The 26,968-nt window shown below is 37.3% G+C and overlaps 1 protein-coding gene across 2 annotated transcripts; it reads right to left on the minus strand.

Annotated features, from left to right (window-relative positions):
* LOC109205138 lies at window positions 8,246-12,410 on the minus strand. Of its 2 annotated transcripts, XM_019367816.1 has the most exons (5): window positions 11,816-12,410; window positions 11,470-11,542; window positions 9,149-9,200; window positions 8,830-8,899; window positions 8,246-8,543 (listed from the first exon to the last, which is right to left on the minus strand). In XM_019367816.1, exons 1-5 carry the CDS (start codon window positions 11,909-11,911, stop codon window positions 8,457-8,459), a joined length of 378 nt encoding a protein of 125 aa, XP_019223361.1. In that variant the 5' UTR covers window positions 11,912-12,410; the 3' UTR covers window positions 8,246-8,456. The 2 variants fall into 2 exon arrangements, with proteins under 2 accessions (XP_019223361.1, XP_019223366.1); XM_019367821.1 differs by lacking the exon at window positions 11,470-11,542 and having other exon boundaries at window positions 11,881-12,410.

Below are 26,968 nucleotides of genomic sequence, written 5' to 3' on the forward strand. Positions count from 1 at the left end.
AATATGGAAAAATCTAGCATATTTGTACCTAGGGTTGGAGATGATATCAAAGATCAACTGTTGGGAAGAACAGGTTTCACAGCTGGAACATTTCCTATCAAATACTTGGGACTGCCTTTATCTCCTAGGAAATGGAACAAGATGGATTGTCAAATGTTGATTGGGAAGATCACTCATAGAATCAATGTTACATATTCTAAGCAATTGTGTCACGACCCAATTCCCAACCTGGTCGTGATGGCGCCTCTCTTGAAGACAAGGCCAGCCAACTAACCCAAATCCTTTCACTAACAATTATCAAACATAAATAAATAGAAGATACAACTTAATGGCATTTAAAATTTGTTAATTTCTACCCGACCGGGGTGTCACAAGTCACGAGCATCTAAAGAAAAACCTGAACACAACTACAGGGCCAATAATAATATATATGGAAAATTCTGGAAAATCAAAGACAACATCCGGTGCCGCGAACGCTGGCGGTCACCTTACTCAGCTACAATAGCCATACCTTCAATCAGCTAAATAACCCGCTACCGGGTGTACAATACCTGCAACTGCACGCGAGGTGCAGGGAGTAAAGTGAGTACTTCCAACTCAGTGGTAATAAGAGTAAATAATAACTGAGCGGTAAGAAATCACGTAAAAGCACTCCATCATGCTATATAAGACAGTGCAAATCTTTGAGAAAAACAGTAAAACCGTGAAGATCCTTTAGAAAATATCTGACTCAGTTTAAAACCTCTTTTGAAAACCTCTTTTTCTCAACAATCAAGCAAATGAATGCATAATCAGATAGTGCAAGTCCGCACATAAGTCAGCCCCTTTGGCACAGCACTCCACAAACAGTTAATACCAGGGCGTCTGGTAACAGTACAAGAAATAGCATGGATGCCAATGATATGAGAGTGTTGAATGTCATGACACGTAGTACAATCAGGAAACAATGCATGAATGCAATGCAATGCACATGACCGCTGCGGCGCGCAGCCCGATCCATTTGGGTACCCGCGCTCACTGTGGGGGTTCAGACTCCGGGGGGGGGCTCCTACAGCCCAAGCGCAATATCATCATAGTATCGCTGCGGCGTGCAGCCCGATCCATCATCAGTCCAGAACATGCAAATGAGCCACTCGGGCAGTGTCAAGTAATAGCTTTTAACTCAAAACATCAGAAAAATGCAATTTAAGTCTTTAAACTTTAGCAATATGACTGCACATTTCAAAACAGGGTTTAACTCAGGACTGAAATCATTTAATATGCTAAGTGTCATGAAAACAGTGATAATAATCCCTAAAGGATTCAAATAATCGGCACGAAGCCCAAAACATGGCAATCAACAAATCACGATAGCATCAAGTAGGTTTCAGTCAATTACGCAGTAAAATCAACAACCGGGACGGACCAAGTCACAATCCCCAACGGTGCTCTACCCCACGCTCATACCTGGCGTGCAAGTCACCACAATACAACACTATGATGTGCAAATCCGGGGTTTCAAACCCTCAGGATATCATTTACAAGTATTACTCACCTCGAACCGGTGAAATCCCTAGCTCGCGACGCCTTTGCCCCTCGAATCGGCCTCCACGCGCGTCGAATCTAACCAAAATTAGAGCGAATACATTATAATATGCAAGGGAACAATACCCAATCGAAAACAATCGAAAATTAGCAAGAATCTCGAAACTAGCAAAACTCGAGCCCCAGGCCCGCTTCTCGAAAAATTACGAAATTCACATCACCGGATTCCTCGTCTCGCCAGGAGTCCATACATATAAAGTTCACCAAAATCGGAGTTCGTTTGACCCTCCAAATTCTATTTTTACATCAAAATTCTCAAACCCTAACTTACCCCATTTTTACCCTTTAATTCCTTGGGTTTTCAGTGTTAATTCATGTTTATACACAATAATAACATAATCTAAGCCCAAGAATCCATACCTGATGATAGCCCTCGAAACCCTCTTCAAAATCGCCCAAAATCTCCTTAGTCCGAAGTCCAAAATGTTGTTCTTTCAAAAATTCGCGAAGATGATTAATTTCACTTAACTGCCAGGCATTTCGCTTCTGCGGATCCAGTACCGCTTTTGCGGCTTCCGCTTATGCGGTCAACGTACGCTTTTGCGGACCTTTCACTTAAGGCAACCTTCCGCTTCTGCGGTCCCCAATCGCATCTGCGGGACCGCTGAAGCGATCCAATGTTCCGCTTCTGCGGAACCTGACCAGGGTTCCAAATTCCGCTCCTGCGAGGCCGCCTATGCGGTCCTCCTTCCGCTCCTGCGAAATCTGGCAAGGGCCAAGACTTCCGCTTCTGCGCATCTTCCAATCGCTTCAGCGAGACCGCACCTGCGGTCCCATAACCGCAGGTGCGAAACCAACAGATACCAGCAAGGTTGAACCTGCAATTAACTCCAAAAATCTTCCGTTTAACCACCCGAATTCACCCCGAGGCCCCCGGGACCTCAACCAAAAACACCAACACATCCTAATACCTTATTCAAACTTGTTCCAATCCTCAAAACACTTCAAACAACGCTAAAACCATCAAATCACATCGGATTCAAGCCTAAGTTTCTTAAAAACTTCCGAATTACGCATTCGATCAAAAACCCGACCCAAACGATGTCCGAATGACTTGAAATTTTACACACATATCTAAAATCACCTAACGGAGCTATAGCAACTCTCGGAATTCCATTCCGACGCTCGGATCAAAATCTCACCTATCAACCGGAATTCGCCAAAATACTAACTTCGCCAATTCAAGCCTAATTCTACACCGGACCTCCAAAATCAATTCTGATCGCACTCCTAAGTCACAAATCATTTCCCGAAGCTAACCGAATCACCGGAAATCACATCCGAGCCTTCTAACTCATAAGTCAACGTCCGGTTGACTTTTCCAACTTAGGCCTTCCTTAAAGAGACTAAGTGTCTCATTTCTTATCAAAACCAATTCAAATCAACTCTAACACACCACATACTGATAACGAAACATAAAGAAGCATAAAATGGGAGAAACAAAGCAGTACCACATGAGACGACGGGTCGGGTCGTCACAAATTGTCATATGCAGGAAGGCTTCAAATAGTTAATGTTGTGCTCTTCTCTATACATAGCTTCTGGGGGAATATTTTCATCTTACCACAAAGTGTGGTGAAAGGAGTAGATAGGCTATGTAGGGAGTATTTGTAGGGGAAAAGGAGGGACAGAAGAAAGCGGCTCTGGTTGCATTGGATAAGGTGTGTTGTCCAAAGAACTTGGGGGGTCTAAATATCAAAGCTTGTAAGGAATGGAATATAGCCTCAGTAGGTAAACTAATATGGCAGCTGGTTTTGAATAAGGAATCACTATGGGTAAGGTGGGTTCATGGGGTATATATGAAGTCTGATCATGACATATGGGCTCATACACCTCCTTTAGGTAGTAGTTGGTATTGGAGAAGGCTAAACTCAACTAAAGAACTGATGAAGGAATGGTACTCCCAGGGCAGATATACATTAACTCCAGAAGGGAGTTACTCAACTACTCAAAGCTATCTTGCAATAATTGATCGACAACAGAAGCTGAAGGTTGCAGATTTAATCTGGACAGCTGTACCACAGCCTAAAGACATGTTTATTGGTTGGCTCGCAACACTTGGGAGGCTGCTAACTAAGGACAGAATGATTGGGATGCAATTACAAATTGAAAATATTAACAGTAATTTGTGTAATGAGGACACACTGGAATCACAGGACCACCTGTTTGTTAAATGTAGCTGGATCAATGCACTAAGGCAAGAGTTAAATCTGTGGCTAGGGCAGGTAGTGCAAATTACAGGAATCAAACAAATGCTGGAGCAGATCAAAATGAAGCATTGGAAGCAATTCAAAAAGGAAGTGATAGCTGCAGTGAATATAACAGTGATATACCATACATGGAGAGCTAGGAACGTAAAAAAATTTCAAGGAAGAACTGTAAAGAGAGCAGAGGTAGTTACACAAATTAAGAGAGAAGTGATAGAAATGATAGAATAACTTCAGCAGTCAAAGAAAGCATAGAAATGTAGAAGTTTAGTTAGACAAATTACTTGTAATTAGTCATTTTTTTACCTGTTTGTTGGAGGCCTAAAAGTCTGTGTCAGATAATTAGGTGCTCTATAAGTGTAATTGTTTGATGATGTCAATAGTAATATTCACATTGCTACCAAAAAGATCTATAACTCAAAATAGAAATAAATCTATCAACCATCAACTTAAATAGTAGATGCGCATAAAACAGTATAATAAAAAAATAATTTGTATCTTAGTTCTTTGATAGTGTTAATAACTAAAGTATGTTTGGTCAAAGCTTGTGTCTGATCAAATTTTTGGAATGAAAAAAAATGTGATTGAATAGAAGCAAAAGCTGTTTATTTTTGAGAAGCTGAAAAAATAGGTTCTTCCTAAAAACTGAAGCAAAAGTTGTTTTAATTATCCTTTTGGCAAACATACCCCTGACAAAAAATTTATATATACCAAAATAACTTTACTCAATTTAACAGATCCGACTCCTCTCCATTTTTCATAATCTCCATTTCCCCAAGTCCCTATATAGATAGATGACACATGACACCTTTATCATTAATGGTGTAGATTTGATTATCTAAAGATTGGTCTTAACCATGGTTAGTAATAGAGAGTATTAATATATATAATATTCAAAAAAAAAATTATATTGCCCAAAATTACTCCAAAAATAGCAACGAAAATCCTGCTGCATATACAATTATACAGATTCTTGCCATGGATATTATGTTTTTGAGAGATCATTGTTACAGCAATATTCAACAAAAAGGAAACACCCTAAAGTTAAGCTCTAGAAGAGGAAAAAACAGAGAACAAATAATTTAGACATTGAAGTTTTATTGTTACTGGAAATAAATTGACTGTACACCTCAGATTCTTCTTAAGTTGCAAAGACTTGGTATGTAATATCAGTTTAAAGATGAGATGAAGAGAATTTTAAAATTACTTATATCAGTAAACTTTTTTTCCAAAAAACAAATTACTGAGGAATTATATACCATGACGCTCCAGTTTCGAACCCTCAGAGAAGAAGGCAATCAATTTATCAAGCCCCTCACCCGTCAGTCGTCACTCCAAAAGGCAGCGAATTAAAAAGGCAAAATATATCAAAAGGTGTACATTTATCAATAAATAAGTTTATATTATTTATTTATTATACGTAAGTTTGTATCTTGTTCATGTTTATGTCTGGTTGCAACACTTTCTTTTTTTTTTTTTTGGAAAAAAAAAAACTTACATGTACTTCTTTCATTAATGAAAGTCGAATGGGGATTTACATTTCTTCGGAAAAAGTTTCTTTTTAAAATCTTGACTATTTCAAAAAGCAAGTGGTAATATAAAATTGAAATAAAAACTTAGTAGCAAACGGAACTGGCAGATGAGAATAATTTGACATTACTTATAAATTCTGAAAATATAGTTAAAGTTCTTTTTATTTTGCTAGAATTGTGGGATTTCCACAAATTTTCGGGAGCAAATGGAAATACTATTATTCTAACCATGATTTAGACCTATCTTTTGTAAATTAAATCTGAACCATTAATATCAAAAAGTGACATGTGCCATCCATCCAAGTAGGAACTTGGAAAAATGGAGACAATAGAAAATAGAGAGGAGTTGAATCCCAATGGAACCTAATATTTAGCTAGTCTTGATATATTAAAATCGTCTTAAAATAATAAAGTATTTTTCAATTTTATTTTCATATTTTAGGTGTATCAAGTTGTTGAGCCATACGATGAAATTTTGGGAGAGGGTGAAAGAAGAGAGGATAAGAAGGAGTGTGTCCATTTCCGCGAACCAGTTTGATTTCATGTCGGGTCGGTCGACTACTGAAGCCATTCACCTTGTGAGGAGATTGGTGAAGCAGTATAAGGCGATGAAGAACGACTTGCATATGGTGTTCATTGACGTAGAGAAAGCTTATGACAAAGTCCCGAGAGAAGTTCTTTGGAGATGTTTGGAGGCTAAGGGAGTGCTAGTAGCATATACTCGAGTTATCCAGGACATGTATGATGGAGCTAAGACACAGGTAAGGACACCAGGAGGGGACTCTGAATACTTTCCGGTTGAGATGGGGTTGCATCAGGGATCTGCACTTAGCCCATTTTTTCTTTTCGTTGGCAATGGACACATTGACACGACACATTCAAGGGGAGGTGCCTTAGTGCATGATATTTGCAGATAACATAGTTCTGATTGATGAGACGCTTGGTGGTGTTAACGAGAGGCTGAAGGTTTGTAGACATACCCTTAGTGTTAGACCAACTATGTTGTATGGGGTAGAGTGCTGGCCAGTTAAGAACTCTCATGTCCAGCAGATGAAAGTAGCGGAGATGAGGATGTTGAGATGGATGTGTGGGTACACGAGGAATGAAGTTATTAGGGACAAGGTAGGAGTGGCCCCTGTGGAGGAAAGATGCGAGAGGCGAGGCTGAGATGGTTCGAGCATGTTAAGAGGAGAAACACGGATGCCCCGGTCAGGAGGCATGAGAGGTTGGCTATGGGGGGTAAGAGGAAAAGTAGAGGTAGGCCGAAGAAGTCTTGGGGAGAGGTGATCAGACGGGACATGGCGTAACTTGAGCTTACTGAGGACATGACCCTTGATAGGAGGGTGTGGAGGTTGAGAATTAGGGTAGAAGGTTAGTATTAGTGTTAGTATGGTATCCCTTTCACCCTTAGTTTGTTATTTCCACATATCTTGTATTATTAGTACTTGCCATCAGTATCCCTTTAGTTTGATCTCATTATATATCTTGTCCTGTTATTACTTGTGATAAGTACTTCTTTCATCTTCCCCTTTGTTATCTTGGATTTAGTTTTCTAAATATCCATATTGTTATTACTTGCTATCAGTGCTTCTTACATCTTCTCTTTAGCTGAGAGTCTTCCGGAAACAGCCTCTCTGCTCTTCCAATGTAGGGGTAAGGCTACGTACATCCTACTCTCCCCAGACCCCACTTGTGAGAATACACTAGGATGTTGTTGTTTTTGTTGTTGTTGTACTTAAATAAATAAAAAAGTTTAATGTAGTCTTTTCCTGACCTTATTCAAAAGCATTTTTTAAAAAGCTTGGTCAAAAATTAAATTGTTGTGCAAAAGCGCTTTTTAAATTGATTAGCCAAACGCAAATAAATTCAAAAGTACTTTTCTGAAAATTACTTTTTAAAATAGGCTGATTTTAAAGCTTGGCCAAACGGGCTATGTATCAATACTCCATAGCAATTCCATCTTTTCTCAAACCACAAATTTCCTATTACGATTTATGTAATTCACACCGCATGCACATGTCCATCTAGAGTTTGAAGATCTAATAAATAAATGTCAACCTTGAGTGTATTATTAGCATGTTTGTAAAGTAACGAAAACTATGCATCAATGTACTGTCACTATTTAAATGTATTTTTTAAGTTGTTTTGATATTGTAGTATCCATAGTGTTGAAATCTTTTGAGGGTTGAACTTTTGAATGTTACACTGTATATCCTTAGGAGTAACATATAGCCCAATCCTTTTAGACGTGAACCATGTTCGCCACTAAGAAGTTTGAAGAAAGAATCCTTGATGCCAAGTTCATTCCAAGTAGAATGAATCAGCCAATTTACCCAAGGGATTAAATCTGACCAGCTCTTTTTCTTCTTTTTTTTTTTTTTTTTTTTGTTTTTTTATGACGTTAGTATATAAGCCAGCTAGCGTGCACTCGGTTAATTTCATTAAATACCTACCTCCTAGCAGCACTAGTACCAAATTACTATGTCCATCAAAATTTTGACAGATGGGAAGAAGAACTAACGTACTTAGTAATATTTTTGTCTCCGCTAGGATTTCAACAGACCAGCTATTTTATGGTATAAATAAACTCTCTAGTCGAGTTTGTCCAGTGCATTCTGCAACAATCTAAAGTCCATCATGCCATGGTTTTGCCAGAGAATTTCTTAGGCTTCTTTCCTAATGACAGATTACTCTTCCTGCCTAAGAGTAGTTAGTGCATATAAGCAACTATCTGAATTAATCCCAATCGAAATTTAACAAGAGGTCAAGAAGTTCTAAACAACATTAAATTGATCATCATTAGACCTGTTTATGAGAGTGGCATTTATGTCTTAGATTGGCACACTGACTTGTGTAAGAACATATTCAAATGTAGAAAAAGAATAAATACAACTACTCTATTTCAGAGACTTATTAGGTAAAAAAAAATGCTACTATGGGAAATTAAAAAGCAATTATCATCAGGAAAAATTATCTAGTAAGAATAGACTGCCTACTTAGGAGATCCGCTAAAAGTTTTACTCTGCTGAAAATGACATAACAGATAAAAAAAAAAAGGCCTTATATACTTTACTACTATACATAAACGCCATAGATGCAGCCGAAAACTTGCATTATTTCCAAACTCTGTCATTCAAGATTCTTCCTTCAAGAAATAACTTTGTGGCAAGCAGAAATCTTCCTCTTGATTCAGGATTTCTGCATCCTCATCATCTGGTTTCTGAAATTACGAGCCAAGCATGAGAGTGGCAACGGTTATTAGTCACAACGATAAACTTTTGAGGCAGCATGAGATACTTGTCAACTATGACTAAACCTCTAGATTCTAACAGAGTGACTCAACAAGTGTAGAATAGGCTTTAAGATGAGCACAATCAATACATCAACTTCAGCAATTTCGTAAAGCTTGCCCACTGCAGAGTCCTAAGTTAGACGCTAAGCAAAACGAACTCTTTTTAGGACAGAAAAGCACAAAATATCATAAAACTTAAGATTATAGAACATACCATCATTTCCAAGTTATAGAAGCGATCCAGCAGCTGCAACACGTCATCAGGAGTAAATTGCCGGTTGAAGCTGTGGCAGTAAGTTTTTCCAGTGTCAAATGACAAAGATAAGGTCACGTTAGGATTCAAAGAAAGAACACCTCTCCCACACTCTTTTTAGTGTGTGGTGTGCGGTCTTGAGTAGGTTGCTTAAGCGTCCGCTTTTTCTCTTTTTAATTTTTTTTCCCTTCGGGTAGTGCAGACAATTCCTAGCTCATGTAAAACTAGTCAAATCTAGAGATAAACAAAAGAAAACAGAGAAAAGTATAGTTAACTAAACCTTCTCTGCAGGTATTCTGTTAAGCTGTAAAGGACAAAGTGACGATGCATGCCTGCCAGAGAAAGCAAGGTGAGCATGTTAAATATCTATTACGGATAGCAGAATGCAAATTTCACGTGAGCCACTCTATCCTTTATACTCTCGTTCGTACACATCTTCTCTTTGTTTCCCGGGGGAACCATATCACATCCCGGATCTGATGAAATAGGATGAATTGAGACGGTATTTTGATAATATATGTACATATAGATATTTTATCCACATAGTGAATAATTTCGGAATTAAATCAAAAAGATGGCGAAAGTCCAGTAGCCGAAAGCATCACTAGCTTATGCTCTGACCCTTATGGGGTGGAAAAGACATCAAACTATCATTCCATTTGAAGAACACGCCAATCACCCTTTCCTCCGCTAAAAAATACACACACACACACATACACTACAAATCTTCAAAGAGCAATTAAATTCAAGTGTGTGCTCATGGTTGACACTACCTTTTCTTTATCGTAATAATTTGGCAATGTGTCTTACAATCAAAATTGATACAGCATCCAATATTTTGACATACATGATGCAAATACATTGACTTCCTTAGCTATCACATTCTCTCTTAGTTATAACTTTACATTGCTATCACATTCACTCTTGGTTGAATAAGGTAGTCTCGTAGCCAAACAAACTAGATCTATGAAAGACTAGGTATAGAGTGAGAATTGCAATGAATTAACTTATGACATCAAAACCATTACTTGACTTTCAAGTAAACAATTCAGCTGAATATTACACCATAGGCTAGGATTATGTTAAGAAGTGCAATTTAACTACGACGTTTCAAGCTCAAACTGTTGTATAAATCAAAAACAAATTAAGCCTTTGAAGCCATCAAGCACCTTATTGATGACTTGTTTCATACACACAAGCACTTAGACGAGTACTTATGTTTTTAGTCAACATTCTACTTAATAGAAATGAAGTGTTCAAAATTATACCTCAAATTTGTATAAACCATATTCAAATGTATATCATTATGAATTTCTACTTTTATTTTGATAATCGAGAAATTCACAACGGCAAATGGTGCATGGTTAGAAACGCGGCAGATAATGAGTCCACCCTTTTACTCTTCTCCACTTAAATACCAAGTTTTTGTCTGCTACAAGGTTTGAACCTGACATGTGCCTAACCCACACATCAAGTGTTGCGCTCTTACCACTAGACTAAGCCTTGGGGCTTATGAGTTTCTAGTTTTTACCTAGTCATAAACTTTGCCAAAGTTACCACCTTTTGGCTTAAACAACAGTAAATACATCGACGGATAAAGAGTTTAGGACATCTCCAACCCTTGTACTACTTTTTTTACACCAAATGGTGTAAACATCAAAATGATGCAAAATAACTCCAACCCGTTACACTATTTTTTACACCAAAAAAGAATATTCCTTTTATACTCTTCTCTCTCTTCTATATTATATTATTTTCTTTATGAAACAAATCCTTCCTTCTTTCTTATTTACATATTTATCCCATATAATTCATATTTCTTTCTTATATAACCATTTAATATAAAATTATTTTATACCTTTAATTTTTTGAATAATATAACTTACAAGCAAATATTATACATTTTACATATTAATGTATAACTCAAATAAAACTGAAATCATTGATGAGATATAATTAAATAAATACGAAGTTCAAAATGAGCATACACTCAATATTTTAATGATATTAGTGGATCTGGAAGCGGCCTTCCAAAATACTAGATTATTGTTGTAATTTTTTCATCCCATTATGTTATTTAATGTGTTTTTAATTTAATCTATGTCAGTCGCTATTGTGTTAAATATTTGTTTTTATGATAATCAACGAACATTGTGTCATTTATTAACAACATATTGTATTTCAGTTTTGCACTTTTCATTTTTTTGATGGTTATATATTTTTATACAATTATAACATAATAAACTTAAATTACAATTTTATATAATAATAAAATATACGAAAATTAATTTATAAAAATTATACACCAAAATTAAAATATAAAATTAATATTATAAAGATATTATATAAAAATTATAATTAATTATAATATGTTAAATTAAAAGTGTATATAATAAAAGATAATATTAAAATAATGGTGAATAGTAATGATGTTGATGAATAGTGTTACACCAAATTTCAAAATGGAGTAATAAGAAAAGATGTTGGGTTGGAGCAAAAAACGCCAAATCTTACACTAAAATGGTGTTTGGCGTCAAAATTGGTGTTTGGGTTGGAGATGGTCAAAATGAAGTGAATAATTCAACAAACAAACTGAAATACCACTTAATTTGGAGAGAGGATAGGTTTCAAGAGCCTCCAACAACCTTATCTCCAAATCCACCGGCGATAGCTCCTATTTTTCATACCAAAAGTACCCAGAAAAGAAAAGAGTCATACTAATATTTTGTATAATTCGACACAGAAATACATATGTACACTGTACAGAAAAAGAATTGAAAAAAATACTCACCCTCCATCACGTTTTAGAAACTATTACTATTGAACAAAACGAATTTTAAATACTTCTTGTATTTTCTATTTATGAAAGATTGGAGTTTGCAAATATTCAAAACTTTAAATGTTTGCTTACGAAGAGATAATATGAAACAAACGAAGAAAAGGGCACCTTACGAAGAGCGGAAGAAGAAGGTTTACAAGGGGAATGTACGGACATGCCATCTTCTTCTGTACCTTTATCATTAGCGCCACTCTTTTGCCCCATTTTTAAATCTTGATTTTCCAAAAAGCTCTCTGATTTGCTCTACAATACTTGGTGTGTCTGTGTGAGAGAGATTTTTCAATTATTTTTAAATTTAAGGTATTGTTTTATAGATTTACCTATTATAAATTGTTGGGAGCTTTTTGATTAGTTTATGAGAATTGCTGGGGATGAAATCCGATCTGAAATTTTGTCGTTTCGGGCTCTGGGTGTAAATTCTGACATCAATTTGTAATTTTTTAAAAATTTTAAGGTTTCCATATTTAAAATTGCATGAGAATTTATGATGACTCACACTAGTTAGGAAGATATTACTTTACTACTATTAATAAGCGAGAACCGAGAGGAGCTTCCGGTTCATGTGAATTGACCAAAAAAACCATGAAATCTCACTTTATCCTTTTGTTTGTCCTAATATAAATTGAGGTGCATCCGGTTATATTTTGGGTTTGGAGAGGGGTACTTTGAAAATTTTAGTGCTTTGTGCTTCTTCTGTGGCTTGAAAGGGCAGCTGTTATATCAAACTTCAACCCTGATTTGGTCTGTTATTACTTGAGTTGCCATCCTACATTTTGGTAATTAAGGCAACTTCGCAGACCCTTAAAAGTGTAACAAAATGTCATCCTATCACCTTTTGCCTTGCATGTGACGTGAAGTGAGAGTCTACGTGGCCTGCAAATATTTTATTTCTGTTCTTTCATCTTCCCATGTTAAGTTATTTCTCCATTTCATTTTTTTTAATTTCTTCTTTTGAGAGTTAAATAAGACCAATTGCATGGGTTTTAGAATTATTAAACTGGCATAAATAGTTTCCGTTTTATTTTTTGCTTTCAAATAGGTTTTTTACCGTCTCTCCCTCTAAAAATTTATCNTTGGAGTAGTTGATAAGCACTAAGTGCTGAAAAACACTTTCAAGTGCTGAAACTGATTTAAAAAATAAGTAATTATGTGTTTTGATAAAAGTGCTGAAATTAATAATATGCAGCTGAAGAATAGGGTATACGAAAAATTTTGTTTTAAAAAGAAGTATTTTAGGGATAGAATAGTAAATATTTTGGTCAAACTTAAAGTGCTTATAAGCTGAAATTTGATAAGCTGGAGAGACAAACTTATGACTTTTGGCTTATAAGCACTTTTAATTTTACCAAACGCGTAGATAAGCCAAAAAAGGTTTATAAGCCAGTTTGACCGGCTTATAAGTTTAGCCAAACACCCTCTTAATATTTTAAAAATTAAGAAGCCGTTTTCTGCTCTCTTCAAAAAATTGTGTTGCATTTCCCAGCAATAGCCGTTGAAACCACCATTAAAATTACTAAAGGCATGGGAGAATATTAGAATTAAGATAAAAAATAAAATTAGCAGCAAGGGCTAAGAACGCAGTAATATCTAGGCTATTCATGATAATGCTTTTAATGGGATGCGCTTTTATTTTCATACGATGACAACTTGACTTTTATTACGTTCCCAATAATGTTTAGATGGAAAGTACATAAATTAATTATATTATATTTTTTATTATTAAACATAATTAGTTTGATTTGCAAAATTTTTAATAAATGAAGAATTTTAAATCGATGGTCTTAAACATTTAATAATTTGTGTGGCTATAAGATTTTTGAAATGCATGATGGTAAATATGTCATAACATTTCTATCATTAAAGGCAAAATACTAAGTTTAAGTTAAATTAAATTTAAATTTAAATTATTTTTTTGGGGAACTGACTAAAAAGAAAATAGGTTCAAATAAATTAATAAAGAGCGAACATGTAGAATCAAATTGGAATAGGTGAAACAGATAAGTACTATTTGAATATTATCATTTGTAGTTTGTTTGAAAGTGGTGGTAAAGGTGAGGTGAATCGTCGAGAATAAAGATAGTGGTAGAGAGGATGGTGAAATATAAAATATAAAAAGACAGATGAAATGCTTAAAATAATATATATAATTAAAATTTTAATAATGTGTTATAGAAAATCTGACGTGGAATTTGATATGCCATCCATGTCACGCCATTGACGAACATTTTGTCTTAATATTCTATTTAATATTAAAAATAAAACCAAACAGAATATCATCAATTACTATAATCAAGCATAATACAAATTTTTCATAAAATGCTAATCCCTAAATTATTACTGTGCCATTTCAAATTAAAATATTAAGTAATTTTTATTAATTGTTATTAAGCTATTCTCATTTACAAAAAGCTGACTTGACTCAAAATACTAATAGTAATTTTATGTTTTTTTTAATATATAACAAGAAAAGAGTAATTTGATAAGGAAATAACACATACTCAAATTAGAAATTACGATATTACTGTTCAAACTGTAATAATTTTACCATTTGTTTTCATGACTATTTTCAATGTCAAATAAACATTTTAAGGTGCAATTGCTCAAACATCTGTCTATAATTCAAGCACTTAATGAGAAAAGTCTATAAAAAGAAAGAGCAGAGAATTGGTATCTCTTTTAAAAATATTTGTTTCGATATTTTCAGGTCCACTTTTAATGTAACACATATTTTTTCTTACGTTAAAAGAAGACATCTCATCTTATTTAATATTATTAACACAGGAAGTATCCACGAAGAAAAATGCAAACCCTTTGATTGTTCACAACTTGACGAGGTTTAAATAAATTAGAATTTTTTTCTTAAATATACGTGCTAATAAACTACCAAAATGTGTTGCCTATGAATTTTGTGCTACCAAAAATAGAACATGAGGAAATAACAACGCACAAACACAAAGAAAAAGTAAGTTGATGAAATATTGGTCACCTTTTATTTCTTCTTCATTGATGTTTAATCCCAACAAAATAAGTTTAAAATCAAATGATTAACTCGAAAATGCAATAGTTTTTATTGAATAAAGATATATATGAAATATCCATATATCCATATTTAAATAGTATAAAAGTTGTTAAGAAAATTATTTTTGTAATTAAGTGTTAGGCCTATGCTCAGCATGGGCCATCCCTCCTCTAGTACAGTTATACACAAATGAGATCTTTCCCTGCCACTGTAATAATATGGGGAAAAGGGTCAATTACACCTCTTTACTTGCATATTGATAGTATCAATTTACCCTCAGCTTTAGCAAAATTTTCAAATTACCCTCTAATCTAACAGAAAACCCCAAATCCCAAATTCCTTCTATTTACTACAATTTTTTCTCACAAATTAGTTATCTCCTATGTGTGCTCTACCAGAGAAGAAAATATCTTCGACAAGTTCATTTCTTGTTCCACTTGATTATTTAGAGCAGGAAGACTTTCCAAACTCGCCATCTCCAGGTATGAGAAGACTAGTAAATATTCCTTTGGAAGGATGTTCTGAAGCTGGACATAAATTTAAACATGTAACGACCCGATTAGTCGTTTTGAGCATTTGCACTTCACTCGATAGTTTGAGGGCTCAAGTATCTCCGCATGGTGTACTATGACTTGCGTGGATCGTCAGTGTTGGTTTCAAGTTATTCGGAATCGATTTGGAAGAATGAACTTCAAGATTTAAGCTCTAAATTGGAAGAGTTGACCAAGTTTGACTTTTTAGCATTTGACCTCAGAATGGAGTTTCGTCAGTTCTGTTTGCTCCGTTGGGTGATTTTGTACTAAGGAGCGCGTTCGGATTGTGATTTGGAGGTCTGCAGTTGAATTAGACTTAAACTGGCAGAAGTTGGATTTTTGGGAAGTTTGACCGGTAGTGGACTTTCTGATATCGGGGTCGGATTCTGATTCCTGAAGTTGGAGTAGGTCCGTAATGTCAAGTAAGACTTGTGCGCAAAATTTTAGGTCAATTGGACGTGATTTGATAGGTTTCGGCATCGGTTGTAGAAGTTGAAGTTTCAAAGTTCATTGATTTTGATTTGAGGCGCGATTCGTCGTTTCGATGTTGCTATGTGATATTTAACGCCTCGAGTAGGTCCGTGTTATATTTTGGGACTTGTTGGTATGATTTGGCGGGTTCCCGAGGGGCTCGGGTGTATTTTGGATCATTGGTTGAGAGACTAGTTAAGTTAAGTAATTTGGAGTTTGACCATGGTCAATATCGGGTCAAGACAACCTTTTTTTCAGTGTTTTGAGGGCGCGAGCAAATCCGTAGCGTGTTTTTTGATTGAAATGCATATATGGTTTGTGCCTGGGAGGTTCCAGATGAGTTTTGGGGTGGTTTCGGATCATTTCGCTGAAGTTTGGATTTGCTGGTGCTGGTACTTCGCAATTGCGAACTTTTTGTTGCAATTGCGAACTCCGCATTTGCGAACATTTGGTCGCAATTGCGAACTCCGTAATTGCGAACATGTGGTCGCAATTGCGAGCTGTTCGCAATTGCGAACGTTTGGTCGCAAATGCAACATCTGCAGCTGGGTTAAGAGTTGGAGTTTCGGGATTTTAGCTCATTCCTTCTTATTTTGAACCCTATACTCGGATTTGGGCGATTTTGGAGGTGATTTTCACTACAAGGATTGGGGTAAGTGTTCTCTACTTGATTTTGATTATATTTCATGAATCTATCTTCGATTTTCGCATTTGGATTATGATTTTTAAAGAGAAAGTTGGGGGTTTTTGTCTAAACTTTCCTAAATTGAATTTTTGAGTTTTGAACATCGATTCGGAGTTGGATTTGAGTAAAATTTGTATGGTTGGACTCGTAATAGAATGGATTATCGGATGTTGTAAGTTTTGTCGGGTTTCGAGGTGCGGGCCAGGTTTGACTTTTTGGTTGACTTTGAGTAAGTATGTAAAGATTCAAACTTTATCGATTGGGTTTGCTTACTATGGCATTATTTGATGATTTTGAGTTGCTTTTGGCCAGTTTCGAGCCGTTCGGAGGATGATTTGAATGGGATGGCGCTTTTAGTGTATCGATTTGGCTTGTTTGAGGTAAGTGTCTTGCCTAAATTTGTTGAGAGAATTTTTCCTACTATTTGACATTGTTTGCTACATGTAGGAGAGATACATAAATGAGGTGACGAGCATGTATGCATGTGCCAGGATTAATCATGCTTGGGAGTATATTATGTTATAAATGGTGTCTTGTAAAACTACGCGACCTTCTTGTTTCATGCATTACCTGACTTCTAGATCACTAAAATATGGAATTGAATGTTAGAAACTAAAATTTAGTTTATTATAACTTGATTAAAATTGGACGGAATTCTGAGAAAACATTGATGTGTCTAATTCGAACATATTATTCTTAATCATCAATACATTACTACAGCCGATATTCTTGAGATACTAGATTCTATGCTCGTGTTGTAGATCATTCTTGAGATTTGTTGAAATACTTGAATAATTAGGTTCTTGAGGGTTTATTGATCTATTGTTGGCTTGAAAGTCGTAATATGGGTTCCGTTTGGAATATTCATTTAAACACTCTCCTTGACGTTATTTATGCTTCATGCCTTATTTGTCATTGATATACATATGCTTGGTAAGGAAGAGTATAAAGCACAAAGGGTGATGCCGTGCAATTGTATATACATTATCATGTGAGGGAGAGTGTAAAGCACGAAGGGTGATGTCGTGCCATATCATTTGAGAGTAAAAGTACGAAGGGTGATGCCGTGCCATATTATTGAGAGTAAACGCATGAAGGGTGATGCTGTGCCATATTATTGAGAGTAAAAGCACGAAGGGTGATGCTGTGCCATATTATTGAGAGTAAAAGTATGAAGGGTGATGCCGTGCCATATCATTTGAGAGTAAAAGCACAAAGGGTGATGCCGTGCCATTTCATTTATATTATCATGCTTTTATGTTATCACGAGTTCATGGCACGAAGGGTAATTCCGTGCAGGTGAGGACGAGGGACATGCATTTTGTTATGGTAACTTTATCTCGTATTTACGTTCATGTCTTTACCTTGAGCTGTTATTGTCGTACTTATGATTGTTATATGACTTGCCGTTATTGTTCTGTCTAGGTTCTCTACCTCAATTGCTGTTGTGTTGCCCATGCCTTCTACCTGCTTAACTTGCAAATACCATGCCTACTTACTGCTGTTATATCTATATCCATGTCGTATCTATTTTGTTATACTTTGTACAAGCCTTCTACCATATTAGTCATCCATGCCTCTACTTGTTAGCTTATCAAGATCATGTTTTTCCTTCTTGTTAGTTATAATTACATCTAAACCTTATAACATGTTAGTTAGTGAAATTTATGTTCTTCTACCATACTTGCTGTCATTACTTTTGTGCCCTCTATCTCGTCTATTTCTATTTTCTATATGCTTCCGACTTCTTAACTGTTATTTTTTGGGTACTCTCTACTTAGTGGATATTATTCTAGAAATTATTCTACCTGGTTGGTATTACTGTATGCACATTTGGTAAGGATGAGATGAACGCATGAAGGGTGTTGCCGTGCTAAATGATTTGACACATAATTGTTTATATATGGCGAGGAAGAGATAAAAGCACGAAGGGTGTTACCTTGCCATTTGACTTGATATCTTGGATATACTTCTCACACCAGGAATGATTATAAATTTTCTATTGTGGTTTCTCCTAGTAATCATTTACTGGCTCGCATAGTTGTTTATGGTACTCTTATCTGTTATGTTTTTTGAATTGTCTATACTGTTAGTGTAATGTACATGTTATAATAGTAAGCATCTTTAAACTAGAAATCCTCGTCACTACTTCGACGAGGTTAGGCAAGATACTTATTGGGTACTTGGGGTGGGTTGTACTCATACTACACTTCTGCACCTTGCATGCAGATTTTTCGTTTAGAGCGGAGCTGTTGGTGATGTCGGGAGCTGACTAGGAAGATGTTCGTGTATTCCGGATATAGCTGCCACTTATCCTTGGTAGTTTTAGATTTTGCTAGTCTATTTATGTAAAATTTAAAACAGATTGTGTAATTATTTGTACCAGCTTTGTAAACTCCAAGTCTTAGAAGCTCATAATTCGTACTACCAGTCCTTGGGTTAATAAGTAAATGTTCAGATAATTCTTCGCCGTTTCCTATAAATTTCATTTGGATTGTATTGACTGTTAGTTGGCTTACTTAGCGGGTTGAGTTAGGTGCCATCACGACTAGTGATTTTTGGGTCGTGACAAAATAGATCATTTAATTTAGGATTTCTCAGACAATACTAAAGAATCATACGTCACAAATTTCATGCAAAATTTCTTGCTCCAGCAAAATTTGCATCAAATGACATGCCAAATCCAAATTCGAAAGGGAATTGTAACGACCCGGTCGGTTGTTTTTAGAGTTATAGCCCTGATCCCTTATTTACTGCTTTCCCCGTGTCTTTTTCTGCTTATGTGACTTGTCGGGAGGTTTTGTTTTTGGTTTCGGAGTGTTTTGGGACACTTAGTCCCTAAATAGAAGCTTAAGTCTTAGGATTTTGACCGTAGTTGAAACTGTGTGAAGACGAACCTGGAATGGAGCTTCGTCAGTTCTGTTAGCTCCGTTGGGAAATTTTGGACTTAGTAGCACGTCCGAATTGTGTTTTGGAGATCTGTAGTTGATTTAGGCTTGAAATGGCGAAAGTTTGAATTCTGGAGATTTTGACCGAAAGTGGACTTTTGATATCGGGGTCAGATTTCGATTCCGGAAGTTGGAATAGGTCCATAATGTCAATTATGACTTGTGTGCAAAATTTGAGGTCAATCGGACGTGATTTGATAGGTTTCGGCATCGATTGTCGAATTTTAAATTTTTAAAGTTCATTAAGCTTGAATTGGAGGGTGATTTGTGTTTTTAGCGTTGTTTGATGTGATTTGAAAGCTCGACTAAGTTCGTATGGTGTTTTAGGACTGGTAGGTATGTTTGGTTGAGGTCCCGGGGGCCTCGGGTAGATTTCGGGTGGTTAATGGATCATTTTGGAATTGTGAAATATAGCACATTTTCTGGTGTTGCTGTTGCTGGTTTCCTTCATCGCGTTCGCGAGATAGGTCTCGCATTCGCGTAAGCGCGATGTAGTTCCCGCGTTTGCGAAGATATGGAACATTAAGACTACGTGTTCGCGATATGGACCTCGCGTTCGCGTAGAGGAACGGTAAGATGGAGCTCCAGGCATTTAACCTACGCGTTAGCGATGAGGGTCCCGCATTCGCGTAGGGTCAGGCAGTGTAAGCTTCGCGTTCGCGACCAGTTTATCGCGTTCGCGATGAGTGTTTTAGGGTTGAAGCAAATTTGTGCTTCGCGAACACGAGGGTCCTTTCGCCTTTGCGAAGAAGGAAGGCCTGGGCAGAATATAACATCTCCAAAACGAGGGTTTGGCCATTTTTATCAAAACTTGAGTTTGGGAGCTCGGATTTGGATGAGATTTTGAAGGATTTTCAGAGGCATCGATTGGTTGTTTCGATACTGTAAATTATAGTTTATGTTGATGATCTCGTTGTTTCCGCGAACGCAACCTTCATTTCCAAGATTTATTTCTATCCTTGGTGGTGCATGTCATACACTAGCCAAAAAGTATATAAATTATGCATACAATATGTTTATAATACGAATATATAAGAAAAATATACCATTGATATACCATTTGTGATTTTTATTTTCCTATTTGTTCGCCTTTCTTGGATAGGAAAAAAGTAAGTTTGATATCTAGGACTTGAGACAAGCGCCAAGACATTTAATTGAAAAATATCTGAATTTACCTTCAACAAAGTTTAAAAAAGAAAGATTTTTGTTAATGAATTTTATGATTTACAACATGCCAAACGGAACAAATATATAATGTTGTCAAATCGTGCCAGATCGGTAAAACTTGTGAGTTCAACAACACGTGCAAATTTCGCCAATTCGATGAAATCTATGAACAATTTAATTAGGTAAAATGAAGTAAGTATTGTGTCTTGCCACTGCTGATCGGCAGACAATTAATACAGAACTTATGTCTTTCTGGAATAGCTATGAATAAGGTAAGTTTTGTCCATCCGGCAAAACTTGTGAATAATTTGTATCAAAAGTATATCCCGTACAACGAAACTTGTGAACAAGTTTTATCAAATATGTTGCAAAGTTATAGCCCGAGGTTATTTTGCAAAATTTGTTAAACGGGGAATATATTAATGGGAAAAGGGCCAAATATATCCCTCTACTTTGATATATTGTTCATATTTAGCCTCCATTATACTATCGGGTCAAATTTATCCTCTAACCTAACAGAAAGCCCCAAAAATCCCTTTTATTTACTGCAATTCTTCCTCACAAATCAGTCATCACCTTCGTGTGATCCACCGGAGAAGAGAAAAGGTCCATATTAGAAATAGGAGTATGGAGTTACAACATAATTTTTCCCTTTGTCTTTGGTTATGCTCAAACCATAAACGAAAAGAATTCACAGTTTATGGGTATGTCTCCAACGAAATAACGATGAGTGAAATACCGTAGATAATTTGGAAGAGATTTATTTGATTCTCAAGTTGTTGAAATGCATTCGCTTATGAAGTCGTTACTAGTAATATTTACTATCTTTTATGGATTACAGGCATAACAAGGCCGTAGGTATCCATGTAAATGCATTCCTATCACAATCCAATTTTTTCTTTGTAAAACGTCGTGACGGCACCTAGTCTCTACGACTAGGTAAACCTAAACAATTATGGAAATAACAGGAATAGAAGTAAAATCTCACAACTGACTGCAATAAATAACAACATAACTGATAATCGTGCCGCTCGGCATGTACAATAATCAACTTCTCAATAATACATAGTCTTCCCAAAACCCGGAACATCATGAGTCACAAACTATAAAAGGAAATCTAGTATCTCTATACACCAGAGTCTAGCAAAAGAAGTACAGAAGATAATGGACATAGGGGAGAATAGAGGGGGACTCCGAGGTCTGCGGATGCGGCAGATGTACCTTGAAGTCTCCAACTGTCGTTGCTCACCGATGACGTGGCTAGTAAGAAGTCCCTGGATCTGCACACCACGATGGTACCTAGTAAGGGCCAAGCCTAACCTCGGTCGAGTAGTGACGAGGTCAGGTCAGGCCCACTGGTATAAAATAATTAAAGTAGGAGAATGTACAGAATAATAAAAGACTAAAATTTAACATAGGGAAACATATCAAAAATAGCAGTACAGTACACAGGGATAAACAACAGGGGATCTCCCGAGATACCGTCTCGTAGTCCCAAAGTAAATATGCAAAGAGATCTCCCGAGGTACCGCCTCGCGGTCTCAAAAGTAAACACGCAGCTCAAATCGATAAATACAACAGTTAATAGCAAGAACTTTACAGTTAAGACTGATTAACAGGGAGAACTCCCGAGGAACCGCCTCGTAGTCTCAAAAGTAAACACACAGCTCAAACCGATAAATACAACAGTTAATAGCAAGAACTTTACATTTAAGACTGATTAAAATCAAGGAAAACAGGAAAATCAACTAGGCATGCTGCACAGAGTTCAAATAAGCAGTTAAAGCACGTAGACATGCTATTCTAGGCTAAACAGGGTAACTACACATGCTAGTATAACTCAATTAAGGAAAAACAGGTTTTCATTCAGTAAAAGTCAGGTTTTTACAACAAATAGCTCGTGTACGGACTCGTCACCTCACGTACACGGCGCTGACATATCACAACAATACAAAATCCTAAGAGGAGTTCCCCCACACAAGGTTAGGCGGGCCACTTACCTCGAACCAAGGTCAATCAATCGGTAACAATGCTTTTTCCATGAATATCTGACTCCGAATGCCCAAACCTAGCCAAAATCAATTACATACTATAATATAACTATAAGAAACTAATTTAATTAATGAAATCAAAGCTAAAGCAAGAAATTAGAAAATCGCCCCAAAAAGCCTCTCGAAGTCCACGTCGCAGAATCGGGTAAAAGTCACAAAATATGAACGCCCATGCACTCACGAGTTCACTCGTACCAAATTTATCCAAATCCGATATCAAAATATCAATAAAGATCCAAAATCTTAGTTGAAGAACTTCTTCCCATTTTTTCCAAATTTTAAACCCAAATCCGAAATTAAAAGATGGAATTAATGATAGATTAGTGGGATATAACCAAAATCAAGTGTAGAATCATTAACGAATCGATGTCTCTTAAATCCCCTCAAAATCTCATCCAAATCTGAGCTCCCAAACTCAAGTTTTTATAAAAATGGCCAAACCCTCGTTTTGGAGATGTTATATTCTGCCTAGGCCTTCCTTCTTCGCGAACGCGGAAGGACCCTCACGTTTGCGAAGCACAAATTTGCTTTAGCCCTAAAACACTCATCGTGAACGCGATAAATCGGTCTCGAATGCGATGCTTGCACTGCCTGAACCTATGCGAATGCGGGACCCTCATCGCGAACGCGTAGGCTAAATGCCTGGAGCACCATCTGACCGTTCCTCTACGCGAATGCGAGGTCCATATCGCGAACGCATAGTCTTAATGTTCCATATCTTCGCGAACGCGGGAACTACGTTGCGAACACGAAGAACAAACCCAGCTGGCCTCCTAAATGTCTTACGCGAGCGCGAGACCTCTCTCGCGAACGCGAGGAAGGAAACCAGCAACAGCAACACTAGAAAATCTACTATCTTTCACAAGTCCAAAATGATCCGTTGACCACTCGAATTGAACCCGAGGCCCCCGTGACCTCAACCAGACATACCTACCAGTCCTAAAATACCATACGAACTTAGTCGAACCTTCAAATCACATCAAACAATGCTAAAGCACGAATCACCCTCCAATTCAAACTTAATGAACTTTTCAAGATGCTTTGGAGAAGGTTAAGGTGATTCAGGATAGACTTCGCACAGCGCAGTCCAAACAGAAGAGTTATGTGGACAAGAAGGTTCACGATGTTGCATTCATGGTTGGAGAGCGGGTCTTGCTCCGGGTTTCGCCTATGAAGGGCGTTATGAGGTACGGAAAGAAGGGCAAGCTGAGCCCAAGGTTTATTGGTCCCTTTGAGGTGTTTCGGTGAGTTGGGGAGGTTGCTTATGAGCTTTCCTTACCTCCCATCCTAGTAGGAGTTCATCCGGTATTTCATATTTCTATGCTCTAGAAGTATCATGGCGATCCGTCCCACGTGATGGATTTCAGCTCGGTTCAGTTGGACAAGGATCTATCTTATGTTGAGGAGCCGGTGGCTATTTTGGACAGGCAGGTTCAAAAGCTGAGGTCAAAGAATATTGCATCAGTGAAGGTTCAGTGGAGGGGTCAGTCGGTCGATGAGGCGACTTGGTAGACCGAGCAGGATATGCGCAGCCGTTATCCTCATCTTTTCACCATTTCAGGTATGTCTCTATACTCGTTCGAGGACGAATGATTATTTTAAGAGAGGGAGGATGTAACGACCTGGCCGGTCGTTTTGAGAGTTATAGCCTCGATCCCCTGTTTACTGCTTTCCCCGTGTCTTTTTCTGTTTATGTGACTTGCCGGGAGATTTTTTTTGGTTTCGGAGTGTTTTTGGACACTTAGTCCCTAAACAGAAGCTTAAGTCTTAGGATTTTGACCGTAGTTTGAACTGTGTGAAGACGACCCCGAAATGGAGTTTCGTCGGTTTCGTTAGCTCCATTGAGTTATTTTGGACTTAGGAGCGCGTCCGAATTGTGTTTTGGATATCTGTAGTTGATTTAGGCTTGAAATGGCGAAAGTTGGAATTCTGGAGATTTTGACCGAACACAAGGCAGGTTCATCGAAGAAATGAAGAGTTTAGGTCGACTTTGAGTTGAATCTATTCGAGATTCCTTCAGATAACAGTAAAATCGAACAACCAGTGAAGATAAGAGGCCGGCTGGGGCCTAAAATCACAGGGAAACCCCATGGAACGGAGGGTTTTCCGGTGACGGCGGCTAGGGTTAGGGGAGCGTCTGAGAGAGAAGAGAGGAGGGAAGGATTCAAGGGGCGGCGGACTTTGTCAAATGAGGTAGGGTTTGGGGGTTAGGGATATTAAAAATGGTAACCATATCCTGGACCGTTGATCCCTGAGATCAACGGCCAGGATTTGATCTGGGGTTGGGCGGGTCAGATAGGAAATTGGGCTAGGGTGTTTGGGTTATGATTTTAATTGGGCTGGGGGTAAAAATTTGGGCTAGGTCCGAAATTAAAACAAAGTTAAAAGAGGCTACTTGTTAAATACCCAATTAATTTAATGAAACAATTTTATAAAAGATAAAAATATCATTTGTGCATGAAAATAATTTGAAATAATTACTTAGTATTATAAAAATATAAAAGATTATTTTCTTGTGAAATAAGGTATTTATGCACACATGGGGCCACTATTGCAAAGTTATTGCAATTATAACCCTAACGTGTACATATGGCTATTCATCAAATAATTAAAGCTAAGTATAAATAAAGTGATGAAATTAAACAATAAAAATGATTATAAAACCCGTTGTGATGTAATTAGTAATTATTCATATGATAAAATGCTAGAATAAATTAATTAAAATCCTTTTAAAATTACAGAAAAGTTATGGAAAAATACTGGTTGATGCTCATGCACTATTTTGAAAGTACATGTGCATTTTGAAATATATGAGGGAAAAATTGGGTATCAATAGCTGCCCCTCTTTACCCGAGAAGGATGAAAGAGTTGTCGGGTAAAGAAATGATGGCCAATTTTGACCGAGTAAGGCAATTTGAGAGACATAGGCCGCATTCTGGTTTCCGAGCTGCCTACATATCCCTGGTTTTACAGGAATCAGGCCGTGTGTAGTTTTGGATTCACCGGCGAAATATACCGATGAAGCTATCACAAGAACAGACACAAGGTTTCGAATAGATGAAATGGTTACGGTGAGCGGTTTGGTTTGAAATAGTATGAAGGAGCGGGATTGCTCCTGTTGGGATAACGGTTGCTCATTGGGTTCCCTGCAAATGAAAGACGCGCTACACGCATATGTTTTGCGTAAATTTAAACATGATGCAAATTCCCTTCGGACCATGAGAATTGCTTTGGACGGTTGAGGATGACATCCTTAGACCTTGATGTCCCGGGCCATGAATTGCGCGGTAAGGGATTTGCAGGCCATGAAATGATGTTCTCGGGCTATGAAAATGGTGCCTCCGAACCATGACGCCTTTGAATAATGATATGCAAGTATCGTGAGATCCTCAGGCCATGACATGGTGTCCTCAGGCTATGAGGATGATGCCTTCGGACTATGATGCCTTTGGACAAGTCGGCTATATATTAGCCCGTGAAATGTAGAGACGTGATACCAAAGGTAATAACAAGGCAATGCTTAGCCTTGCGCAGAGTTTGGGGGCAGAGCTTAGCCCCGATGGAAGAAGGTAATGCAGAGTTAGAATAGAGCAACATTTATGCAAGAGGAGACTGCGCTTAGTCCCATGAGAAGGCAGTGCTTAGCCTTATGCAGATAGGGAGGCAGGGCTTAGCCTCATGCAAGATTTGAGACAGGGCTTAGTCTCATGCAGGGAGAAGGCAGTGCTTAGATTTATGCAAATATAGAGGCAGGGCTTAGCTTCATGCAAGATTTGAGACAGGGCTTAATCTCATGCAAAGAGAAGGCAATGCTTAGCCTTATGCAAATATGGAGGTAGGGCTTAGCCTCATGCAGAAAAGGGAGATAATGCTTTGTCTCATGCAAGGGAAGGCAGTGCTTAGCCTTACGCAAATAGGGAGACAGGGCTTAGCCTCATGCAAGAAAGGGAGACAATGCTTAGTCTCATGCAAAGAGAAGGCGGTGCTTAGCCTTATGCAAATAGGGAGGCAGGGTTTAGCCTCATAGAAGAAAGGGAGAAAATGCTTAGTCTCATGCAAGGGAAGGCAGTGCTTAGCCTTATGCAAATAGGGAGGCAGGGGTTAGCCTCATGTGAGATTTGAGACAGGGCTTAGTCTCATGCAAAGAGAAGGCAGTGCTTAGCCTTATGCAAATAGGGAGGCAAGGCTTAGCCTCATGCAAGATTTGAGACATGGCTTAGTCTCATGCGAAGAGAAGGCAATACTTAGCCTTATGCAGTGAACAAATAGCAAGTGAGAGTAGAATATTTCTTAGCTGGAGATATATTTGCGCTTGGCGGCCCGATTGTTATGAGGGTAGCGATTTTGATATGTGTATACTTGTGAATACTCCTGTTATGCTTACAGT

Source organism: Nicotiana attenuata, chromosome 2 (genome assembly GCF_001879085.1).
Source record: "Nicotiana attenuata strain UT chromosome 2, NIATTr2, whole genome shotgun sequence".
In the NCBI taxonomy this organism is placed as follows: domain Eukaryota; kingdom Viridiplantae; phylum Streptophyta; class Magnoliopsida; order Solanales; family Solanaceae; genus Nicotiana; species Nicotiana attenuata.